Raw genomic sequence first — 14,462 nt, 5'->3', positions numbered from 1 at the left:
GTCTTGATCCAGAGCAAAAGGAAATGTTAATTGAAGTAATTGAAAAACTTTTGAAAGATAAGAGCACAGTAAGTAATATTTTTATGTCATTAAAGTAAAATAAAGTAAAATTGTGCTTTATTTACATAGTATCGTTTGCCATTTTATCTTTATTATTAAATTATTTTTATTGATTTTTATTAATATTTTCAATTATTTTTATTGATTTTTAAATGCTATAAGTATTAAAGCCTATTTAAAAAACAGAGTTAAAGAACAAAAATCTCCATGTAATGAGAATGATTACATTTAGTATTTTAGTTTGTTTTGGTTCCTTATCAGAGTCTGAAGAGGGGCAAGGTGTGGGAGGATCTTTCATTTGTGGCTAAATTATTGACTACTTTTAAAGTTGAAGTTTTATTTTAGGTCGTGATTTGTTAGGATTTTAAAAGGCTGAATCATCTGGAAACAGTTATTATTTTAAAAGTATTAAGAAGTATTAAAGAGATTGAAAATTAGAAAAATGCTTTAATAAGTGTGTTTTAAAAAAGATTAAAACATTTTCATTTGTACAAGGCTGTTTTATTGGCTGCTGATGATTATCTTACTGATTAAAATAGTAATCTTTTGGGAATGTATGCTTCCCCTCCTCTTTTTTCCAGCCCCATTTTTTGTGTGTGGTGGCATGGTAGCAAGATCTAGGAATAGGGGTGACCTGTGGGATCTGTGAACAGTCCAATGGAGAAGTTGAGCTTCTGGTATCTTCAATGGGGCTTCTATAGTAACGTTTTATGATTTACATCTATTGAGAAAAAAGATGTCAGCTCATCTTAGGATGTTGTTAGGTAGCATGTAATATCTGTAACAGCTATCTATTTATGGTAGTTATTTGTCGGGGTTTCCGGGACCCCCAGCCTTGAGCAGGGTCAAGATGGCGCCTGGCACTGAGCCAAAAGCGGCCAGCTATACAGTAAACAACCAGCGAATTCCAATGATTGGCTAGTTAACGATGTGATTAGAGCATGCCCCCCTCGTTTACCTATTCTATACCTGCAGCTGTCCGCGCGTTTACCTCGTGTGCTCTCCCCTGATTGGTTGAGGTGTATATAAGCTTGGTGGGTGGGGGAGTAAGAGGCAGAAGCTGAAGCTGGGAGGGCGCGGAAGCTGGGAGTAAGAAGAAGCTGGGAGTAAGAAGAAGCTGGGAGTAAGAAGAAGCTGGGAGTAAGAAGAAGCTGGGAGTAAGAAGAAGCTGGGAGTAGGAGCAGAAGCTGAGGGCAGAAGCTGAGGGCAGAAGCTGAGGGCAGAAGCTGAGGGCAGAAGCTGAGGGCAGAAGCTGAGAGCAGAAGCTGAGAGAAGAGGCTGAGAGTAGGGGTAGAAGCGGAGAAGCGGAACGACTGGCGCAGGCGAGAGTTAAGCGGAGGGAAAGAGAGCAAGAGAAAGAAAAGAGAGAAGAAACTGAGAGTAGGAGTAGAAGCTGGGAGTAGAGGCGTGCAAGCGGGCGTGAGCCAAGCGGGAGAAACGAAGCGGCCGGAGCAGGCGAGAGCCGAGCGGGAGAAGAGTGAAGTGCAGGAGAGGGAAAGAGAGCGAGAGAAAGGGATAGATAAGAAGGAAAGAAAGGAAGACTGTACGCAATATACTTCCAAAGCTTCAGACGTTTGTCGTGTCTCTCTCTGCGGGCAGAGGGAACGCGATAGTTATTAACCCCATGTAGCTTTTTTTTGTTTTTAAATGATTTAGCCTGAAAGGTATTCAGTGTTTGATTGAGAAGAATGCATATTCTGCTTTTGTTGGGTGGATTTTTTCTTAAGTGTTAGTCTCATTGTTTTATAATGATGTTCAGATCTAATCTTTCTTTGTTGATTGTTATGCCTACTGGTTCTGTCCATTATTCCAAGTGGTATATTGAAGTCTGTCTTCAATTCTGTCATTGTTTGCTTCATAAACCTATAAGCTCCAATATTGTGCATATATATGCACAATATATATATATACACACACACACACACATACATATATATATATTTATAATTGTCTTATCTTTCTTTTCTCATTATTAAAGTCCCTTTTTGTCTCTAGGAACACATGTTTTAAAGTCTCTTCAACAGCCATTCTAGCTTTCTTATGGTCACTGTTTTCACTATATATATTTGTATTCTTTTATAGTCAATCCATTTGTATTTTTTGATTTAATGTATGCCTGGTACCTGTGGGCAGTATGTAGTTGCCTCCTGACTTTTAATACAGCCTGACAGGATGTACTTTTTGATTGGATTGTCTAATTCATTCACTTAATTCACTGCTTCTTTTTTGAGTTAAGTGAATATGTTATAGTGGACATTTAAATCCTTCAGTGACTTTTTCACTGTGTATCTTTGGTAATATTCTTTTATACATGGAAGTTACACTTGGAGTTTCATTCCTGGACCATTCAGCAAATATCTTCTAGTTTGAAGTATAGCATAAATCTTCATTGCATTTTTTCTATGCAGAGTTGACAAAATGTAGAAAATAATCAAATATAGATTGTGTCAATAAATAAAGATAGAGAAAAGAAATTTGAATTATTTTTGTCTTCCTGACAGATATACTATCTGCCTCTATGACACAGATATTAAATCAATATTATTGATACTGTGGTTTATTTAATTGTAATAATTGAGAAAATACTTGATTTCTTTTATGTGCAGGACATTTGCTAAGTACTGTGGAGAATAGTAAGATTTATAAGAAACGATCCCTTAATGGTAATACAGTTTGCCATAATTTCTGCTTCATTGTAGACTAACAGAAATTTGTTACATGGTTTGGGAATGAAATTTCTTTATATGTGTGTGTGTTTTTCCAAATAGGATAGATCTTGTCATGGGTAAAAACTACAGTCTTTTAGATTAGAATTGAATTCATGCCTTAGTTTCTGCCATTTAGCTCTGTTCTAAGCCTTCATGAGTTTTAGTTTCTAAATTTATAGTGCTTTTAATTTACAAGATTGTTATTTGGGTTGAAAGAGCTGTTGTACATAAACCCTCAGCATGATGCCTTACACCATGGCATAAGGTATTAAAATAGCAAACTAAAAAATAAATGGCTCAAGAAGGTATGTTGTTCGTAAATTTAGAATGTTTGTTTTGGTTTCTGATAATTTGTTTCTAAAATACTAGAAAGAAAATATTGAATATTTATTCATTGTAGATGTTCAGTATTTTTTGAATGACTGTTGAATTGTTATATTCTTGGTGATAGTAACTGATATATTATCTGTAATGGTTTCTTTTCCTCCCCCAAATAGTATCATACTCAGTTTTCATAGACCTTTTGAAGGTATTGATGGCCTGTCTATTCTGAGGCACTCATTCAACTAAAGTGTTATGTAGTTTGTTTTATTTTTTAAAAGTAAACACATTTATACCTTTTCTTCTATCTTGATATTAAAAATATCAAGGCCTCTAATTCTCATATAGTAGCACCGGGTTCCTTCTAGCCTCTTCCCTTTCCAATTTGTAACTTCCCCTTTAACAGTAAGAAAATGGCTCCCATTATGCACAATGTTTTTACTTTGTTGCTTAATCCAGAATTCAGAGGAGGTATTATTTCAAAATTATCAGCATGTACCTCTGGTAGGAAGGGGACTAAAACTAGAGTTAAATGTTGGTTTAGAGTTATTTTATCTTTAGTTTTATTTCTTTGTTGCTTTGATAAATGAAATTGTTTTCTCATTATATCCTTGAACTTATGATGTTTGTATATTTAAAAGTCTATTAATTTTTTGAAAGGTAATTTTGTATCCTTCTTTACTGAATTATTTTATTGTTTGAGTTACTTTTTTTCATTCTCCTTATTTTTTCCTCTATAGAATGAATCATTTCAGCAAATAGAGATAGTTTTACTTCCATTTTTCAATTCCTAGGACTCTGATATCTCTTATATAATTATGTTGACTGATTCTGTCAGTATAACATCTGATAGTAGTAGAGGTGGTGGGCATCCTTTCCTTATTTCAATCTAAGGAAAATACCTGGTCTGTGTCCATAATAAGTAAGATGCTGTCCCTGAGGATTTTCTTTTTACCTTTGAAATACATAGTTTTGTAAGGTGTTTTATGGTTGTTGGTGTGGGTCGTTTTTTTCCTGGCACCAAACAAACACTTTCATAATATAGAGTCAGAATTTAAATATTATTTCCGATGATATATTTTTTCTTTCAGGAACATGGTTTTAAATGTTAAATATGTTCAATTGTTATATTCTTCCTCAGGTATTCCAATTTTACATGTTTTAGATCTTCTTTGCTTACCTTGTACTTCAGCCACTTTTTCTCTAAACCTTTTTTACTTCTTTCTTTATCTCGTTTTCATTTTCCTGGTTCTTCTTCTTCTCTCTCTATCTCTTTTTTTTTTTTTTCCCTTTAGCGCCCCTAATAATTTTTCATTTTGTTGATTTTTGTCCCAGGGGCATCTTGCAATTTAGATCTCATGTTTGATAACTTTTTCCCCTTCAATTTCTTTATGGTTTCAGTGAATGAAATGAAATGAAATGCTATTTTATTTCTTTCTGATTTCTCTTAGTAATTTCTATTCTCTTTTAAAATTTTGATTTATATTCATTTTTTTCTGTCTTCAAATGCTTCTTTGAGGGTATTTAATTTGTGTTGGAGTGTTGTATTAAAAAGCTTCCTTTTGCTTATCCTTGATCTTTTGGGGGTAGTTTTTACCAGTTGAATTGTTTTGATTTTCCTTTTCTGCTTTTATTAGTTATTATTTGAGTCTTGGCATTTCTTTGGCTAGGGTTGGTGATTTGACATTTGTGGTTACTTGCAATATTTTGAGTATAGGAGCACCCTCTCTGTCAGAAAGCCATCTCAAAAGCCAATGAGATGAGTTTTGATTGTGAAGGAGTACATAGTAGGAGGCATATGTCCTAAGATTATTTTAAGATATATCTTTGAGGAGTCTAAACTTTTCTCTTCTTTCTTCTTTTTCCTGTTATCCCAGTTTCTAAAGGGATTCCTCCCACCCCACCTGACCTGTTTTTTTTTTTTCTCGTACCAGGGATTGAACCCAGGGGCGCTTGATCACTGAGTCATATCTCCAGGCCTTTTTAATTTTTTAATTTGAGACTGTGCTAAGTTGCTGAGGCTGGCCTCAAACTTGCGGTCCTACTGCCTCAACCTCCCAAGCAACTGGGATTATAGGTGTGTGCCACTGGACCCGTCTGCCCCAGTTCTTTCTTTAATCCTATTTTCTTCTTGAAGCTCTCCTTGAGAGTTCATTGGCCTCACTGAATTGTCTTATCCTCCCTTTAAGTCTCTTTGCTATGGTCTGCTCTGACCTACTGGGAATCTTTTTTAATATTTTTGTACTGAATAGTGTTCTTTTTATTTCTGTTGTTTATTTTAGTTCACTCTTGTAGCCATGACTAACTCTTGTCTGCTTGGTTTTGAATAATTTTTTTTCTGTGCTCTTGTCTTTGTGAAGTTTTATGATACAAGCATAAAAATAGCTTTCCTGGGAGAGCTATTTGAAGTTTGGAGGTGCTCTCTTTTGAGTTATGTGTAGGGCATAGATTTTGGTCTTTTTATTTTGGAAATGTAGACTGATAGATTCAGATTTACCCAGGTACCATTAATTTTTTTGCCTAGTATTTAAATTAATTATGTTTTGAGAATGCTGATAGTTTTTTCCTTTGTATGATTGTAATCCATTATAGAAAGATTAAAAATATTATGATATTTACCCAGATGTTTATGGATCTTACCTTCATAATTGCCAGGTTTTTTGGTCACAGATAATACTTTATTGAAGGAAGACAGGTACATTTCTTCTCACCATCACAAATATAATTTCAGAATTGACATTTAAAATAAAGAATTGCACATTGTTTTTATTTAAAAATTTTGCAGTCCAATGACACTAGTCTAATTTACTTCCACATATGGAAAAGGAATTCTTTTTCTACCAGCAAAAACTTGGAATCATTATGGTGATGATGATGATGACATTGATGTTACTATTGATAATTATAAATGTGAAAGATGTTAATGAATTAAAAACTTCCTTTTCTTCTATTAGTTTTGAGATATACCTTCTGTTGTTGCTCTTCAGTCAAGGAAGATTTTTTGAAATAATTTTCATTTTAAGGAAAGGTTGAACTATAAGCATATTAAAAAATATACAACAGTTTTTCCCTTTTATTGGAAAAAGACCAGTATTTGTCATATGAGTCATTCTTCCCTAAAAATAGATCACTTTGGGTTTAGAAAAATTGGAAGAACACGTAATGTTTTGGGTAACTATTGTCTGAAGGTATCTTGTATGTTTGTATAGACACTATAGAGAACCTTACAACTGTAATCAATGAAATTAAAAGGAAACATTTCATCTCTATTTTATCTTTCTTTTTTTTTTTTATTTTATCTTTCTTAATACTTTTTGTTTATGTAAGTTTTTTCAGTGTTGGGGATTGAACTCAGGGATATTCTAACACTGATCAACATCTCCAGCCCTTTTTATTTTTTATTTTCAGATGGTCTCACGAAGTTGACAGGCCTGGCATCATAACTTAACCATCCTCCTGCCTCAGCCTTCCAGGAGCTGGGCTTACTTTTCTACTTTACTATAAACCTTTCCCAGTTAGTGTTTACTTATGATTTAGTTTCTTAAATTTATAAAAGCTTTCATTTGTTTTTCTTTAAAATGTAGAAATCCACATATTTTGAGCATTTAAAGCATAGAAGTGGACAATCTTTTATTTAGAATGCCTCAAAAGCAGGGTGGCATTTATTTTCTTGTCCTTTCATATTAATTTTAAAGAAGTCCTTTTGATAGCATTTAAATTTCTCATGGAAACAATTTCTTAGGAAGACAAATTAGGTTAGTACCTACTGAAAAACTGAGCTATTTATGTGTTTTTGATAATATGAGTTTTTTCTCTTTAATTTGAGCTATAAAATTATGTTTAATGAATAGATTGGTAGTTTATAGCTAAGCTGTAGGGGTAAGACACCATTTTATAAGTTATTGATTTAATGTTGGTAAAAGCCTCAGTGTTATGGGGAAAAAAAACACACCCCTGAGTTTGTGCAGATGTTTTATTGTGATAGATCTATTATCCAGCTATTAGAAGATAAATGACTGATCTTTCCTATTTTCCATGCCTCAAGAAAATTGAAATAAGAAGGGGAATATCATTTGGGTTGTATGATTAGGGCAGGTTGGATGGCCATTAATTTAAGGGAAGAAAATCTTGGCAGCATTGGCCAACTTATACCATATTATCAATCAAACCTTGATGCACTTCTTGTGATGACCCAACACTCTCAGGTTTTTGCAGCGTTAATTAGAATTCATGACAAAATAGATGCAAGGAAACGTTTTGTACCCTTCATAATTTTATAGAAAATTTATTGTTATTAGAGGAACCATTTGCTTAGTGTGATTTTTTTCATTACCAGCTTGTCAACTAGCATAGATAATCTAGAGAAAATATGAACTCCATAGATGGGGTGTCACTTTTGTTGATGGTTCATGTAGTTTACCTTGGAGCACAGCTAATGGCTGAAGTTCATAGCAACAGCACAGAAAAACGTGGCAACCAAGGGGAGATAAATGAACCATGTTTATTGCTTTAATATAAAAAATACATAAATGGAAAACTGCATTTGAATTTGATGAGCTCATTGCTAGTTTTGTTGGAGTGATTTATTTTCCCCCTTATATGAAAAGCTACTATTGACACAGTGAGATGAAAATTAACTGTCTGTTTTTTGGAAACCAATATTTTTGGTTTTAAAATCTGAGTAGATCATTTTATTTTAATCCTGAATGTTTTATAGAATATTGAACATTTAATAGACCAAAATTATCAATTCTTCTCCTAATGTTTAGAGTAGGGTCAAATTGTTAAAATTATGAGTATAGTCGGTTTTATTTTGTGAAGGTACTTTCTTTACATACTTTCTATACGTTAATGTTTCCTTAAGCTTTATTCATACTTAAAATATTATTTTCTTGTAATGATATTTGTAAGTATTTTAGAATGTTAGTGTTTTGCATTTGCTGTGTACTTAAAGCTCTCGGTTTAATAAATTTAATACCTTGCGACTGATTTTCTATTTAATTGTTTGGTTTTAACACATGTAGGAAAACTTTTCTAACTTTAGACCAGATAACTTGATTTTATTCAAAAATTAAAACTGCTGACCTTAATTTCATAGATTATTTTTTGTATTAAAGACCCTTTATTGATTTATTTAAGTATTAGTATGAGATTGCTTTATATATACAATTTATAGTGATGACAATATATATCACACAACTAGTCTAATATCATAAACTTAGTTGTGTTAAGAGATATTTAAATTGTACTAATTCTGATCTGATAGAAATGTGATTTTCATAGAATATAATTTCTGAACAGTAATTTATGCAGAAGATATCAAAATGTGGAGTTGAAAACATGCACTTAACTTCCTTTCCATATCAATAGCAAAGAGAAAATTATACATATAATACATTTTTATTTAGTTCACACAAATAATCAATTCCTTGCTTTTTCGATTGAGGCGCATACATGCTGGGACCAGCAGGCACCAGTACATGGGCAGGGCTGCAGTCAATAAATGCAGCTTCACGTTCATACTGATTGGTAATTCATAAAATCCCCACAGGACTTGAAACTTGTTTAGCATAATAGCAGGTCTATATTCTGAGCTGTTTTCTTTCAATTGTATTGTTGGTTGCATATTAATAAACTAAATGTCAGCCAAGTAGAGGGACAAATACTCAAAATATGAATATCATTGTATCTAATATTTTTCAAAAAGTACCATTTCAATAACTTATATTTCTATTTAATTGCTTATTTTAAGTCATTGGGGAAATTTTAGACACAAAATGAAGATCCCTAGTGTTCAGAATGAATATGATATTAATTTGCTTTTTTCAAAACTGTATCATATTGTTGGCTAACAACATGTATCACTGGTACATATATAGAAGTATTTGTTTATTACATATTCTGCTTACTTTGTATTTTTATGCTAAAGGAATCAGTTTCACTGAGATTTGTAAAAACTTGACAATTCAGAAATCAGTATTTACGATTCATTAATTAGACTTGAGGAATGCTGCCTTTTGTTGGTAATATATTATTCCAACTTATACACTTTGTTATAAAAGTCATAACAATGCACAAAAATTTTACTCGTTGTGTTTTCTTTGTAAGTAAATTATTTTGGTAAAAACATGAATTAAGATATGTAAGATTCGGAAGTGTTTTAGTACTAAAAACATGTAAGAGTTCCTCAGACTTTTAACAAATTCATTGTGGAATTGTCATTTTATTTTTAAACTGACACAGTATAGTCTTGTTATTATCTGGATTGTTTTTCTGAATATCATTACAAACTGAGAAATGAGTCTTTAGATTAGAATTTAGGTTATTTTTAAAGATGAAAAATGTGAATGATTAATGTTGAATTTATGTATAAACAACTTAATTGGAATTTAACCTGATGAAATAAAAAATTATCAGAATTCATTTCTGTTTAGCAAAGCATTAGTTTTTCACATAAAATAAGAAGTATTAAAATTATTCTTCTAGGGAGTTTTGCTTAAAATTTTATTTTGTACTCAAACATGAACATTCATTTTAACTGAATGAATAAACACTTTAAATATTGATTGCCATAACCCTGTACTACTATAAAATGTGAATAGTATCTTAGATGGACTGAAAAATGTTTTTTAATGAGTTACTATTTCTTTCTTTTCTAGTTGGTAGCTGGCAGTGTTGTGATGGCTTTTGAAGAAGTATGCCCAGATAGAATAGATCTGATTCACAAGAATTACCGAAAGCTTTGTAACTTACTAGTTGATGTGGAAGAGTGGGGGCAGGTGGTCATAATCCACATGCTAACTCGATATGCTCGTACACAGTTTGTCAGTCCTTGGAAAGAGGTAAGTGCTGAACAGCCTTCCACTTATAAAGTATACTGAGAGAATAGGTGAGCATTTAAAAATGTGTACAAAAAATTAAGAATAGTGAAATATAGAAATTTTCGTATTTAACAAGGACTCATTTTCCTTATTTTCTTTTACAAAAGCAGAAAATACAAGAGTAATTGTCTATTTTTTGACACTGCTTGATACATATTTAATGACATAGTATATACACTTTCAGTATGACACTTTATAAGAGGCCTTTGTTAGGAGCAGTAGCATGATGCAGTATTTACAATAACATTGTTAAACCATGAATTTATTTATTTATTTTTACTAGTTCACACTTTCCAGCTCTAGCTATTCCAAATTTGCATTTGTGAAAATGGGTAATTTGAGTGTATAACATGAATTTGTACCTTGAATATTAATTTCTTGCTTTTATAGATAAATACTGCTGAACTTTTCAACTATTTTTTCTAGTTTTATGTTGCTCAAATGTTTCTCCTTTTCTTTGCTTAAACTGGTAGCATTTTAGTCAAACTAATAATTAAATATACTTGAAGTGAAGTTTTTTGTTTCCTTTTGTAGGTTAACATTAGAAGCATACCTGTTCTTTTCTTATGACAGCTTAGAAAAGTTTAATTTTATCACATAGTTTGTATTTGAACTTACTCACTATGTATATATTTAAGAATGAAATTTGAATTTTAAGCTTACTTAAAGAAATCCTTAAATGTTACAACAGTAGTATATTAACCTTGTCTTTTGATATCTCATCTTTTTAAAATGCAGTATTATAGATGTTAAAAATCACTTGTGTAAAAAGATAAGAGGTCTTTTAAAATCCAATTATGTTGAAGTGACTTATATGCAAACTTATAAATAGGCCCTTGATTGCTCAGTATATCTTGTTTTTGTTAATTAGAAATAATACTAAAATGAGAGAAAAAATGCTAATAAAATTGAAACGTGTTCATAATACCATGTTTTCAATAACATGATATACATAATTATAAATGTTTTATCAATTTTTCTACACTAATATTTGTTAGCACTAAAATTAACTCTTTCATCTATCTTTAGATGAATACTAATATTTCTTCCATCTCAATTTTAATTTCTTTGTTTTTTGGTGTTGGATAGTGAACCCAGGACCTTGCATGCTGAACACACACTCTACTGCTGAGCTATACCTTCAGCCCCCTCAATTTTTATATTAACAAAGGGGTTATATTATTCTATTTAAAAATTTAAGTTTGTATAAATTCATCAATATAAAAAGGCTTATATAGGATTCTTAAATTGATGAAAATTTACATTTGTATACTTTTATTCTATAGTTTTATTTGTTGTTACAGTTTTGAGGATACTCTTGCTAATTTATTCAACATGTTCATTATGAAACTGTCTTCACCCTTTGACAAGAGATTTTTGTTGTGAATAACTTATTTGTTTGATTTCAGCCATTTCCTGTAAAAAATTCTTCTCAGATATATTTTTTGTCCTGTTCCATGTGGTTATAGGTCACTTTGGCATATCTAATGATTGTCACCATTTAAATATTTTTGTTTTCTTTCCTGTCATTATCAAATCACTTTCATTAGCTATTTACAAATAAATGATCTTTTACCTTATTGGAATATAGAAGCCAGAGCTAAAATATATGCTATACACGTAGCATATCTTCTAGAAATGTGTAATGGATATTAAACTGTTTTGTAGTTTGCTTTTCTGTTCCTTGAATTTTATTTCATCTTGTTTTAGATAAAATTTATAAAACTATATACACAAGCAAAAAAGTAAAATTCTATTCTATGATGTACATTTATTCTTTTGACAGATAATTGGAAACATTGGGGCTATATTCATTTATTCTTTCTGTTTCATATTAAGTACATGAACATCAATTATTATAAATATGAGAGGAAATCTGGTCATTGTTAAATCCTAGCATGCTGGAATTGATCTAAATAATTTCTTATCTTTGGCATTTATTTGCCATCTGACCTCGGCATTATTCTAAATGCTGTGGCTGTTAGACTAATTTAGTGGTTTTTCAAATATGCACCTCAGCCCTCAGAACGCTATAGCACTGCCACAGGAGCAACCATCTGGGTAGTGGTGCTGGAGCCTGACTCTGGGCTCTGCCACTGCATCAGACAGAGCTGCTTTCTTTGCATGCCTGTTTTATGCAGCTTCGCTTATAATTTGCTTTGAGAAAGATTCCTTGGCTTTAAGAAAAAAAAGAAAGAAAACCACTTAAATAGATTTGTATTTCTCAGTTAACTGTGGTGATGTTCTCTTTTTTTAAATTACAGAAGCATATGGTAAAATAAAAATTGTTTATTTTTTTATAACCTCTTGATTGACCTTAAGAGATGATTATTGGCAATCATTTAATCTGGCAATCATTTAATCACTTCTTTGGGTGGTTAAAATTTTATATTAGCTCGAGATGATATCAATTGACCACAAGCCATGAAAAAATTATTGTTTGATTGTTTAAGTTCTATTTGAGAGTCCTACATAGTTTAGAATAATCAAGATAGCAGGCTTATGTCTATATGTTTACTTATATGTTCTGTTCAGAACCCATATGAAGGATTTGAAAGTGTTAGTCCTTATTGTATTGTCTTCATTCACTTTAGAATTAAGGACTACAAAAGATGCTAGACCCTTTGTTCAAATACATTTTATAAAATTAAGATTCAAATGGGTCATTAGCATTTGGACCATGTCCATGAGCCTCCCTCCTTTATTGCACCCACCTGAGCCTTTCTCTTTACTATTTTGTTTTACTGCAAAACTTTGGGGTGAACAGTATAGTTATTTGCAGTTTTGGAGACTTTCTGGCCTAGACTTCATGTTGCTTTCAACTTATCAGGACTGTACATGGTAGTTTCAGTTTTGGAACTTGGCACACTGAATCACAAAGCCAGGTTTGACCACAGCTAAAAGAAACTTGACTTAACTGTTTTCAGCATTTTTATTTGCTTTGTTTCATATCTGATGTTGTAAAAAGCATAATATGTATTAAAGAATGGTTAAGATTATTTTAGAATAGAAAGACAAGATGGGTAGTACTCCACAGTCAGTGCTTAGTGTTTACCATTCCTTTTTTCCCTCACCACCATTTAAATGTATCATTTCATGGAGTCAATGGAGAAAAAAAAATCTTCATTTTAGCTTTTCCTTTTGACAGAAGTCACTCACCTAAATGCTGTATCAACACCATTTAGCCATAATCAAAGGCCATTTTACCTTGAAGTAAAAGAATTTGCCAGTGGGTATTTAATTCTCAATTAAAATAAAACATCCACCTGAAAGTATATTTAAAATGGAACAGCCGTCTTTCCTACCAAATTAATTGAAATCAAATACTTTTTCCTCTCAACAATAATATAAAAAATGATACCACAATAGGTTACGTTTAGCAACTTATCATCTTATAGTACTTGTATAGAATTTTATTTTGTTGACTATTTTATAGGACATTCAGAATTATACCCATTTTATAGGTAAAGAAACTGAGGCATACAGATTTTTAACAGTTCATCTAAGATAATATTGTTTATAAAAGATGGAGCTGGAAACAGTTATCTGATGCCAAGCTTTTTTCATATTGTATATAACTTTGTGACTCTTAAATTTAAAAAATATTTTGGTTACCTTAATAAGTTTTTATGTATTTGCTTATTATGTTCTTGTCAAAATTAACTTCAAAGCCCCTAATCCATAGTGTTCAGACATTGCAATTAGCTAGCAACTCTAATTAAATTTGCTTTTCAAAGAGAAAAATAATGTTTCCCAGTGAATTTTTAAAAACATTTGTTTATGTTAATGTGCTTGAAGGGTAGCAAAATTGTGTTTTGAGGAATTGAAAATTAGTAGAAATACTTTTTGAGATGAGTTGATGTACATGGTTTTGTCAGTAAGTTCTCAAATGAACACATCATATACAAACAAGCTTCTTCTGGGCAGAAGAGATTTTTAATTTAGTTTATTTGCATCATTATAGATCAGTATTTAGGCTGTTTATATGTAAATGTATGATTTGAGGAACAATTAAGTGTTGACAAAGTAGATTGCAGTCATATCAATTGCAGTGCATTTTCCATAATTTTTCTAACTGACATCTTTGATAAATAGTGGATGCCAAGTCAAAGCCGATTATACAGTGCACTAGGAATTCATGGGGCTGTCAGGGAGAAGACCGATTGACTTTAAATTTACATATTAATGAGAAGATTTGTTAAGAGGGTGCTTGACTATAGAAAATAACAGCGTATTTATAGGGCACGACATTTTATAAATAAAGCTGAGGCAGGAAAATGGAAATTAAACCTTTTAGGTTAATAAATTCAAGAGACTGCTAAAATGCATATTTGCATTTTTATTTTTCTAAATTTACTTTACTCTTTGCAGTCCATGGGGGTTGTTTTTTATTCTAGGTCAAGTTTGTATAATTTTCAAGGATATAAAATTATTTAAATGTTTTGTCTTTGAAGTTTATTCTGGGAGAATACTTAAAACATACGTGCTAATC

The 14,462-nt window shown here is 31.6% G+C and overlaps 1 protein-coding gene across 2 annotated transcripts in view; it reads left to right on the top strand.

Moving 5' to 3' along the window:
* Positions 1-14,462, top strand: part of Ap3b1 (adaptor related protein complex 3 subunit beta 1) — a 246,636-nt gene that overhangs the window by 61,671 nt on the left and 170,503 nt on the right. For both annotated transcript variants that reach the window (XM_047555616.1, XM_047555618.1), the window contains exons 6-7: positions 2-68; positions 9,749-9,931. In XM_047555616.1, the coding sequence (XP_047411572.1) occupies positions 2-68; positions 9,749-9,931 (250 nt within the window). The remainder of the gene's footprint in view (position 1; positions 69-9,748; positions 9,932-14,462) is intronic.

The sequence above is a fragment of the Sciurus carolinensis genome, chromosome 6 (genome assembly GCF_902686445.1).
Source record: "Sciurus carolinensis chromosome 6, mSciCar1.2, whole genome shotgun sequence".
Taxonomy (NCBI): Eukaryota; Metazoa; Chordata; class Mammalia; order Rodentia; family Sciuridae; genus Sciurus; species Sciurus carolinensis.
Note: the sequence above shows the minus strand (reverse complement) of the source record. Positions and strands in the feature narration are given on the sequence as shown.